The 10,240-nt window shown below is 37.7% G+C and overlaps 3 protein-coding genes across 4 annotated transcripts; 1 reads left to right on the top strand and 2 right to left on the bottom strand.

Annotated features, from left to right (window-relative positions):
• The first annotated feature begins 266 nt into the window (after positions 1 to 266).
• On the top strand, positions 267 to 2,387 carry LOC103839514 (ubiquitin-conjugating enzyme E2 32). Its single transcript, XM_009116016.3, has 5 exons — positions 267 to 538; positions 738 to 869; positions 946 to 1,030; positions 1,106 to 1,269; positions 1,673 to 2,387. The coding sequence occupies exons 1-5, from the start codon at positions 428 to 430 to the stop codon at positions 2,105 to 2,107; spliced, it is 927 nt and encodes a 308-aa protein (XP_009114264.1). The 5' UTR covers positions 267 to 427; the 3' UTR covers positions 2,108 to 2,387.
• Positions 2,388 to 2,838: 451 nt separating this feature from the next.
• LOC103839523 (universal stress protein A-like protein) lies at positions 2,839 to 3,827 on the bottom strand. The gene is given in 4 exon segments (NM_001301917.1): positions 2,839 to 2,917; positions 3,014 to 3,132; positions 3,257 to 3,366; positions 3,644 to 3,827. Coding segments are annotated over 4 exon segments (492 nt in total).
• Positions 3,828 to 4,349: 522 nt separating this feature from the next.
• Positions 4,350 to 9,103, bottom strand: LOC103839532. 2 transcript variants are annotated; one of them, XM_009116037.3, is made up of 13 exons: positions 7,705 to 9,103; positions 7,419 to 7,605; positions 7,262 to 7,334; positions 6,882 to 7,029; positions 6,681 to 6,790; positions 6,248 to 6,388; positions 6,033 to 6,174; positions 5,811 to 5,936; positions 5,523 to 5,683; positions 5,358 to 5,432; positions 5,134 to 5,275; positions 4,764 to 5,060; positions 4,350 to 4,666 (listed from the first exon to the last, which is right to left on the bottom strand). In XM_009116037.3, the coding sequence occupies exons 1-13, from the start codon at positions 7,981 to 7,983 to the stop codon at positions 4,532 to 4,534; spliced, it is 2,016 nt and encodes a 671-aa protein (XP_009114285.1). In that variant the 5' UTR covers positions 7,984 to 9,103; the 3' UTR covers positions 4,350 to 4,531. The 2 variants fall into 2 exon arrangements, with proteins under 2 accessions (XP_009114285.1, XP_033134172.1); XM_033278281.1 differs by having other exon boundaries at positions 7,262 to 7,605.
• Positions 9,104 to 10,240: the final 1,137 nt, after the last annotated feature.

Below are 10,240 nucleotides of genomic sequence, written 5' to 3'. Positions count from 1 at the left end.
CCGAAGTATAGAAATACCCGAACGGGTCCTACACCTCTATACCGAAATACCCGAAAACCCGAAATACCCGATCCGAACCCGAACGCCCACCCCTAGTCAACGCTTTTGACTTCCTATACTCTTTGTAGCGTGCACGTTTTACTGGGCTTTAAATAATCACCCAAAGGCCCGTTAAAGTCCAACCACATCAACGGCAGTAAAGACACAACGATTACGTGGCATATTCAAAACCGTTAAGATGGTTAGAAACTGTCACCTTCACGTATCCGTAGTTAAAAGAGTGATGACGTGGAAACTAATTCTTTTGGAATTATTTTGAGTTGTCTCTCTCACCGCAACGCAATCTACTCCTCTCCTTTGCGTGTTTAAGTTTAAATACGGATCCGGACTCCGACGGCGGATTACATTTTCCGGTGAGATCTAGAAGATGGCCGATGAGAAGTATAACCGAAAGAATCCAGCCGTGAAGAGGATTCTGCAGGAGGTTAAGGAGATGCAAGCTAATCCATCTGATGATTTCATGTCTCTCCCCCTTGAGGTAACCTAATGTTAACCTCCTCAAGCTTTAGAGATCAGAGGAGATGATATTGGAGATTAGGTTCACCGAAGATCCAATTCGAATTCTGATTCTATAGATCTAGAAATGGTGCCTTGTGATTTATGTGATCGCGATCAATCATCGTTCATGATAAATAACTTTTGTTATAGTTTGTTTCGCTGTGTATTCAAACTTGTAGGAGAACATCTTTGAGTGGCAATTCGCCATCAGAGGACCTGCTGATACTGAATTTGAAGGTGGGATTTATCATGGGAGGATTCAGCTGCCTGCAGATTACCCTTTCAAACCTCCTTCCTTCATGTTATTGACTGTAAGGATTATTCATTAGCAAGGGAAAAAAATTGGAGAGTATGTATATAATAATGAATCTCTTTGCTTTTTTTCAGCCTAACGGTCGTTTTGAAACCAATACCAAGATTTGCTTGAGCATTTCTAATTACCATCCTGAGCACTGGCAACCTTCATGGAGTGGTAAATGTGATGGCACTAATGGTTGAAGTATAAGTTAGCTCTTTGCGCTTATGATTGAGGTTTGTTTCTTTGCAGTTCGCACTGCGTTGGTGGCTCTCATTGCCTTCATGCCTACTAGCCCCAACGGAGCACTGGGATCAGTAGAGTATCCAAAAGAAGAGAGGCGTACACTAGCCATTAAATCACGTGAGGCACCTCCCAAGTATGGCTCTCCTGAACGTCAGAAAGTTATTGATGAGGTATTTAACACTAAGCCTCTAAAGATCCTTTTTATTTTTTTTACCACTAAGCATAACTTTCTGGTTAAAATTTGAATATTTGTTCTATCGTGATTTTGGCATTTGTCTTTATAAACCATATGAATAGCTGCTGTTAAAAACTGGCGTTACGATATACTATTAAGGTCGCATATCTCTAGGGATGAAGAGTTAATGTTTGCTCTAACAAGCATCAACATTATTCACAAATATTTTAAGAAACTCTGCTTTATTTTAACTGCAAATCACAGCTACTATTATCTCCTTTTACCTTTAACTCTTGAGCTTTTCTTTGTGTTGTTATATGATTTGTTTTCTCTTAATGACATGGCTTATCTGTTATTGATCTTCAACTTTAGTATTCATGTCCTCTTAATAAGTGCAGATTCATCACTACATCCTTAGCAAAGCGACTGTGGTTTCAAAACCTCTTCCTCTGGAATGTAACCAAACTGCTTCCACTGAATCAGTAGCTCATTCCCAAACTGAGCCACAGGAAGCTATAACAGTAGTGGAAGAACCATCCATCGTCACAGTAGACACCATAGCTGATGATCGAATAATCGAAGAAGCAGCTGAAGCAGTCAATAGAGAGGCTAATGCGAGTCCTACAGCAGGAGCGTTAGCAACGGTTGAGGTTGCGGCAAAAGCTTCTGGAAGTGGTGAGCAGACAATGGTAAGAAGAGCGGCTCAGAAGCCAGTCGATGACAGACTGTTCACGTTGGCGGCGGTTGGTCTCGCAATAGCAATCGTGGTTCTTCTCCTAAAGAAGTTCATAAGGTCAAGTGGTTATGGTACTGGCTTTATGGACCAGTCTTGAACATCGTCCATGTAAACCAAACCAAACCAGACGGTAAGAAAAAGTCAAGGCTGATCGATGAATGAAATGTGTGAAAAGTCGATGATGCTTATGGCGTTTGTTGGTCGTTTGGTTTATGAATATGATTAAAGTGCATATAAAATAGGGTAAATAATTATGTGTGACATTGTCTTGCAACTTATTTGGTACATTCAATTATAGCTTGTGACCAAGTTAGCAACAATATTGTATTTTGGATTTTAATATATTCTATTTCTTAATATATTGTCTTAGCAACTTATTTGGATTTTAATATATTGTAAACTATTTCTCATATAATATTTTCCAAAGTTAAGTTAACAAGTTTTATCATTGTAAGAAGCGTTGATCATGTGTGCATGTTATATCAGTCTTTTGCCTCAAATGATAAAACTAGCACTTCCTTTTGTAGCAGAGACAATAAAAGGCATGCTTGTCCAAAACAAAGTTTGTTTTAAACTTCTAATTAATATAAATATCAAGATTAAAAAAACCAATAACAAGCTTGAAAAAGCAAATCACTTGGTCCAAAACTCAAAGCGAGTATTTATTTTATTAGAAGGTAGAAGTATTTTTGACCCATGAAATCAGATAAAGATGCACAAGATAAACAAACATACAAGTCACACAAGAGTTATAAATACAGATTACGATACACAAATCTTAGGATATACACCGGTTATCGGGTTATCCGACCAATATCAACACAAAGCTCAGTGGTGAGCCTTCACGACGGTGACAGGGCATGCCACGTTGTTCACAACATGGTTGCTTACACTTCCCATTATCATCCTGCCAAAAAAAAAAAAAAAAAAAGCTTTCCTTACATACTTATCAATATGTGTAAGAGGAGATGTTGAAAAAAAGGAAAGAGGAGGAATGTTTAACCTCTTAAGGCCACCAAGGCCACGGTTACCGATGACAAGGCTTGAGAGAGGGATATGTTCAGCAGCTTCACATATCTTCTCACGAGGATCTCCCCAGTATATCTTCATCACTACTGTAATCTGCTCATGTTTCACAACAACAACAACAACAACAACAACAGTTCATCTTCATTTAACAGCAGAAACCATGGACTGTTCTTACAACTACTAAGTTACGTTGAAGAGAGAAAAAAAGAAAGCTTACAGATTTCTGCCTAGCGGCAGTGTTGGCAATGTCAAGGGTTTCAGCATCAGGCTTCACTCCATACTTCTTCATCACAGCAGCTTCCGAGAACTCACTCAACGGAATCAGAGCTGAAACGTGACAACACAAAACCAAGAGTCAAAACAAGAAGAAAGATCATTGTAGGAAAACACTTGAACTCAAAACCCATAACTCGAACTTAACTAATAAGACAAAACGATGCATGAGTAAAAGTCAAAACAGATATTTTTGGTAGATCAGATAAAAAAAGGCTAAACCAAGTAGACTTGACAAAACTCCTAAACCGAGATCGATCGTACGATGAAGGCGTTTTTTTTTTAAAATTCAGAGTAAAACAAACAAGAAAGGAGTTTTGAGAAACCGTACGAGATCCAACGGTCTCCCAGAGCTGCATCTCGCCATCCTCGTAATGCATATCGTGAGCGACGGTGATGAGGATTAGATAATCTCCGTCGCGAACCACGTTCTCGATCGCCCAGTTCAGTGCCTTCTTGCTGCACTCCGAGAAATCCACCGCCACTCCGATCCTCCGACCATTACTCTCCGCCATATTCTCTCAACGAAAGCTTGATTCTTTTTCTTTTCTCTGTTCTCTCGAAAGACAAATGGGATTAGACTAGGAGGAAGACTCAATCAACGAATCACAACACTGTCCTAATGTCTTATGATCTGTTTACATCCTGGCCGTTGGACTGAGTCGAAGACGATCACAGCCCTTGAATTACAACAGCTGAAAACAGTGGTAAGCGAAATAGTAACGGACAAGAGAAGGTGGGAGTGTGGGCCCCCACCGTACTCGTCCGAATGCAATCAAAAGTAAACAGAGACGATATCAAAGGCACGTTCTTAAAGTCAAACAACCTCTTTCTTTTTCTTTTTAGCCATGACACAAAATTAAAATATTAACGAAAATCATTTTAATCTAGTAGTTTAATAATTTACTAATGTTTTATGTAGGTTTACAAGTTTAAATAGTTACTACTGTATATAAATTAATTTTTAAAAACTTACATTACATTTTAATACGGATAGGTTTAGAAGTTTCATTAGTTACTAAATAAATGAATTTTTAAAAAAATTACATTAAATTTTTAATACGGTGCAAATTTTTACATCATATAGAATTGACTCTTGTTGATATAATATTTTTCATAATTTATAATAAAAGAAGAAATCAGGGTTTAAAAGAAAAATAAATTATTAAAACAAACATTTTATAAATACAGATCCCTCTGAAATCTTGACTGGTAGAGCTTAAATCTTGAGAGCGCGGGTGATTTCCCAGCAAGTCGCCTCCATTTTATGAGACAAACTCCGGCCACCGCTGTTAGCTAAGGTCACTAGGAACCACTCGTTCTCCAATGAAGATGGATACATTAGCTGATCATCCTGCAACATTAATTTTACCCTTTTCATTTATTTTTCCTGCCATCAATAAAACAACTTTTATTACCAAACATACAAAAAGAGATTTGTTTTGTTTTACCTCAGGGAGATCACAGAATTCGTCAGGAGATATCTGAAGTATAGCTGATGCTGACTGACCCGTACACCATGCGTACAGTTTGGTGGTTTCCTCGTCTGCGAGTGTTATCATTATGTGGAACGTTCTGACTACCTCTGATCCTCCGTTACTATTAAAGGTTACCCGGCAGAAGCTACAATGCAGATTCCCTCCGTGTGGTGGCGATTCTTCGTCTATGAAATGGCCGCAAACGCTGTGTGATAATCTCGTGTTTATGCTATGGCATTGGTCAATCTCATCCAGCTTCACCCGACAAATCTGCCAAAAGAAACATGCAGTGAGAGAGAGAGATGATGCACAAAGGAAAATTTATTTAGAAGCTGACACGAACGTTGATTGCAGGTTTTCTCTGTTTTGAAATTTGGGAGAGGGTAGAGACTTTGTGAAGACAAGAAGAGGTTAGAAATGCAGGTAAGCAGCTTAGGTTGATGAATGTAGCTTTCTCGTTCCCCTCATGCCATAACACCTCAAGGCTGCTTAACCAAAACAATCTTTAAGCTAAAGCAATAAAGTGATTAAACCAATATCTACTCATTACTTATTGATAACGCTTACAAATTCTCTTTTGTGGTTTTGCAGGATAACCCTGAAACGTATACGACATGACCAAGTCCTAACCTTCCCAACGACCTGCCAAATCATATCACAGAAGAAAAAAATAACTCATCCAAAAATTGACATTTTAGATTTTGTTTCGGAATTTATGAAGCGATTTGATACCAGTAAGTATTAAAGTGGAGCCTAGTCCATATTGCTCCAGTTGTGTCCTCAATTTTCAAAGAAAACACCACTCCTGTGGCATTTGGATCACAGAATATATCTGTTACAACGCCATAGAGACTGATGCCAGTGGTTTTGTCGCGACAGTCCGTTATATTCGTCTGCAGAATTTCAACCAATGAGAGGTATATTAACAGATGCAGCAAAGCAATATATTCTCAAATAATTTTCAGACCCGACCATCAGTAATATTATGCTTAATCAAATGGGATGTTAACTTCCACTCACCCGAAAAGGATAATTGCTGAAGTCTATAGACCCCTCAGCGTCACGAGGCAATGTCACCTGCGAAACTCCTACTGAACCAAGCAGTTTAGATCCTTGACACTGATTCTGGGATAATGATACACAAACCTGAAAGAACAAACAACTCACTCCACATTAGTGATATCAGAAACCGATGAAAAAAATTGGCACAAGAAAAAAGAGAAACAAAAGAAATGCATCTACCGTTTCCTCTTGTAAGGTTGACGGCACTATATAGAGATGTGTTGCGCTACCATATTCGAGGCAGAACTCATCTTTTCCTTCCATTGCACTCTCTTCGAGACTAGAAATATAAGGCCTCTCAAGCCCAAGCATACTTCCCACACTGAAAAATGGTTTTTTTTTTAGAAACGGACTGGTTAATAAGTTCAGATAGAAGCACCAAAACAGGAGCTTACCTCATGAGGTTTGCCACGATGACTTGCTCTCCCCATAAGATAAAATTTAACCGAACGCCGTCAGCATCTACAAGTGCAATTTGCCTTCTATGCGCAGTACTAAACTTGAGTTCAGATTCCAGAGGACCTATAGATTCAATCCTACACTCAAACCAAGAGGAGAAAACCAATAGACGTTAAGCCACGGTAACCACTCAATCTCTCAAAAAATTTATTTTGTGCATCTATTTCTGACGAGGTACTTTACACATCTTTCTATAATTTTCCTATGAAACTGCAAGACTTGGAATGATATTACTAGCCATTACTTCCACAAGGTTTTGATCCGATAGCTTAATCACTGTAATAGTGTTTGCAACTACGTGTGTTAACTGAAGTTACTTCTACCAATACCAGCATTGAGTGACATCAGACGCAAGTATAAATCTCTTACCTAGCATACAAAGAGTATGAAGTTCCATTGTTGAAATCATCAAGAGAAACAGATGAGAAAGTATCGGAACAAAGCTGAGCTACTATAAAGATTGCATCTTCTTCTTCGTCCTGCAGTATTCGAGAGTCAGGTAATAAGAATCGGAAACTAACAACAGGAAAATCCAAGACTGCATTTCTAAGATTGGCAAAAAACAATAACCTCATCTAGCAAAATGACAAGATATTCTGTTGGAAGTAACCGTGGAACGCCACATCCTTCTCTAGCGGTACGAAGGTAGCATCCAGTGATCAGAACCTCTCTGCCTTTCCTAAGTATCCCATTTGGTGTTTCCACCAACTCATAATACCTACGCAGTAAAGTATCATAAGCTTATAAGAATCTCTATAAAAGACATCATATAAACAAGCACTCAAACTCATCTCAATACAATATTATGATTCATCTCTACTGAATAAGCACAAAGACATAGCAATAAAGCATTACAATACAAACTTATAAGAATCTCTATACAGACATAAACAAGCACTCAAATCCATCTCAGTATAACACTATGATTCATCTCTACTGAATAAGCATACCTGCGATGTAGATAGAGATCAATAGTGTTGGAGCTCCAAAAATCCCCTAGCGTAAGCATGAATATGTTTGTACCTGAAAAAAAAAACATCTCCAAATGAATAAACCACATCAGCGAGCGCACTGGAAACGAGAATATATTCAGGAGTAGTAAGATACCAGGAAGGAGATCAGCCTTGATAACAACAGCTTCCAAAACACTATTCATGGACAGAAAATTCTTCTCGTAAATAGAGTCTATAGTAACAGTATTAGCGAGTCTTCTTCTTCTATGACTCTTATTCAACTGATCAATGAGCTCAGGCTTCTTCTTAGACATCCCCGGTTTGTTTTGCTCATGCCACCCCTAACCATCAAAAACAACAACATTTCATCAAAATCGAAGCTTTCCACCTCCCCATGCTTAGAAAAGATCCAAAACCGAAGTAGGAGAGAGCAGCGGCACCTGAGAGAGATCGGAGAGGAGAATGGCGGCAGTGACACCGCTCGAATAAGCAGTGCATGTTTTCAATACACGCGAGGCAATCCATCCCCAGCCTGGACCGCTCACCTCAGTCACGGCTTCGCTTGGATTCTTCTTCCTCACATCCTCCTCCTCCTCCTCGATTTCGTCTTGTTCCGGTGAAATCACCGCTCTGGCGTAGTCGATGAAGGCTAGAAACGGGTCTTCAACTTCTTCCTTGTCGTCGATTTCAATTAGCGAGTCTCCGATTGAATCCCCCATCGGAAGCTCTCAGTTGCCGATTTCAAAACCCTAGATTCGCCGTTACTGTGATCGCCGCCGGGACATTCGACTACTTCTGCTTTCCCGGGTGATTCATTTTAAAATTGAAATTGAAAATGGCGTCTAGTTTGGTTATTAAGCCCAATGGGCTTGACAATAATCAATAATAATCTTTAGCTCAAAAAGCCCGATCCGCGATGTCATAAAACTACGATACTACCCTTACATTTTTTTTTTTTATTGGTAAAAATGTTAATAACTTACATACACTCAGGGGCGGATGCACGTTAATGACTACGGGGTCACGTGCCCCCGATTAATTCTAGATAATATTTGTTTCCAGCCTAAACATTATCACTTAATTTGCTCAGTTGCTTATAGTGTCTCCATTAAATTTTAGAGTGACAGTTTGATTCTTCCGTTGTACGTCTATTTTTTTTACCTTTTCCTTCTTTTTTCTTTCAATTTTATTTTCTCATTCCATCGAGTATTAGACGTAATGTATGGAGATGTCATCTCTTCGTGTATTACTTTGTTAACACGTTTATATAGATTTTTTGTTTGCTTTTTTCAACCAACTATTTCCTTTCTATTTTGTTTCAACAACTAATCTAACTCATTTTATATATTTACACTAATTTACACTACTAGTAAATTTAATTAACACCCTTGGATAAAACATTTAAACAATACAAAACAACTAAAATAATTTTAAAAATAAATATTAAAATCCAAAATCTTTTAAAATTTGTGTTTAGTTATAGTTTATGTATGCTATAGGATACCAATTTAAATGTACTATATACTTTGAACTTACTTTTGATAGTTTATTTTAATCATACATATTATTTAATCTTTATAAAAATATGTTATTAAATTATATATATTATTTTAAATATTTGTGCCCCCGATCCAAAAAGTTTCTACATCCGCCACTGCATACACTTATATATATATATATGTATTTTATGTGCACTTACATACACTTTTATTGGTAAAAATGTTAAGAACATGGAGGGTTCTATGTGCACTTACATAAACTTATATATATATGTATTTTTTTTTTACATACACCTATATAATATATATATATACACATATAAATGTTTAGAACCCTTCATTGGAGGTGCTCTTACATTTACATTTATTTTTGTACTTTTCATGTTTTGGTTTCCCTGGTCATGTTATGTCTTGATTTTGGTGTTTCGAAGTGGCGTGCCCAGCCCCAGGTCAAGGTCTGCCTCCAGGGCTCGTCCGAGACATGTTCCATAGCAGCAGGTGGAGGAGCCATGAAGGGTTAGGTCTAACCGTCTAAGCGCATGTCGTAAGATTTTTAAGCTCATGGACGGATTTGGACAAAGCTTAATGAATATTGACTTTTCGGCCTTCAAAACTTTTGTAGATTTTTTATACTATAAGAATAGTCCTCAAATAATGAAAGAAAAGATTTTATAAAATTCTTAATAAATGTTTATGGTTCTCAAGTTCTTAGATATGGTCCTGCTTATGCTCATGAACGATGAGGATCAATACATACGAGAGTCATAACGCTCGTATTTCCTCATCATTCTCGAACTCCCCGTTTACGTTCTTTGTCAACCGCTAGTGGTAGCGGCGGCATGACATGATGTTGATTATGATATAGTAGTCACACGTATAAGTCGACATGATACTAGATATATAGTTTGTATCATTGTATGTGTAGGATAGAGAGTTTTATTTTGTTTCTGGTGGACTAGTAGAGAAGTGGAGATTGTTTGCGTTTATCTCGCCGGAAAAGTACGCGTAACAATATTTATAGTCTGCAAGACTTGTTTTCTCTTTGGTTTCCACTGTGTATCGATAACTCCAAGAGAAGCAAAAGACTGCGAAAACAAAAGAGATTAATTTACTAATCTTTATCAACTGTCACAAGGTAAGTTATTTCAAGTAAATCTCCCCGCGGTGGCCGGAGCTGATCTCGGCAGCGAGCTGATTTCTATTTTCAAAGAAAACATTTGTCGGTCAAAGATGTTATGATATGTGGATAACTTGACTTTCTTCTTTTTGAACTACGAATATATCGATACTATTTTACAGGTCCACAAAGCTAACTACTTATTCTTGTTAAAATTAAATTTCAATCGAAAAAGAACAATACATTTGAATATTTAAGTAGGATATTGACATGTAAATTACCATTAAATCTCTAAAGCAAAATATATCACATTTGTTATGTAAGGGCTGCATAAGTGACATATTCCAGTTACGGATTACG

This window comes from Brassica rapa, chromosome A01 (genome assembly GCF_000309985.2).
Source record: "Brassica rapa cultivar Chiifu-401-42 chromosome A01, CAAS_Brap_v3.01, whole genome shotgun sequence".
In the NCBI taxonomy this organism is placed as follows: domain Eukaryota; kingdom Viridiplantae; phylum Streptophyta; class Magnoliopsida; order Brassicales; family Brassicaceae; genus Brassica; species Brassica rapa.
This window is presented reverse-complemented; position numbering and strand designations above follow the sequence as displayed.

What these genes read in the sequence shown, in the direction of transcription:
- LOC103839532 (XM_033278281.1), bottom strand. Translation starts at nt 7,983, where the DNA reads ATGGGGGATTCAATCGGAGACTCGCTAATTGAAATCGACGACAAGGAA. An exon ending in TTGTCATTTTGCTAGATGAG is followed by an intron (nt 6,791 to 6,881) that starts GTTATTGTTTTT and finishes CGAATACTGCAG; the next exon opens with GACGAAGAAGAAGATGCAAT. An exon ending in CAACCTTACAAGAGGAAACG is followed by an intron (nt 5,937 to 6,032) that starts GTAGATGCATTT and finishes TTGTTCTTTCAG; the next exon opens with GTTTGTGTATCATTATCCCA.
- LOC103839514 (XM_009116016.3), top strand. Translation starts at nt 428, where the DNA reads ATGGCCGATGAGAAGTATAACCGAAAGAATCCAGCCGTGAAGAGGATT. An exon ending in CTTCCTTCATGTTATTGACT is followed by an intron (nt 870 to 945) that starts GTAAGGATTATT and finishes GCTTTTTTTCAG; the next exon opens with CCTAACGGTCGTTTTGAAAC. An exon ending in CTGGCAACCTTCATGGAGTG is followed by an intron (nt 1,031 to 1,105) that starts GTAAATGTGATG and finishes GTTTCTTTGCAG; the next exon opens with TTCGCACTGCGTTGGTGGCT.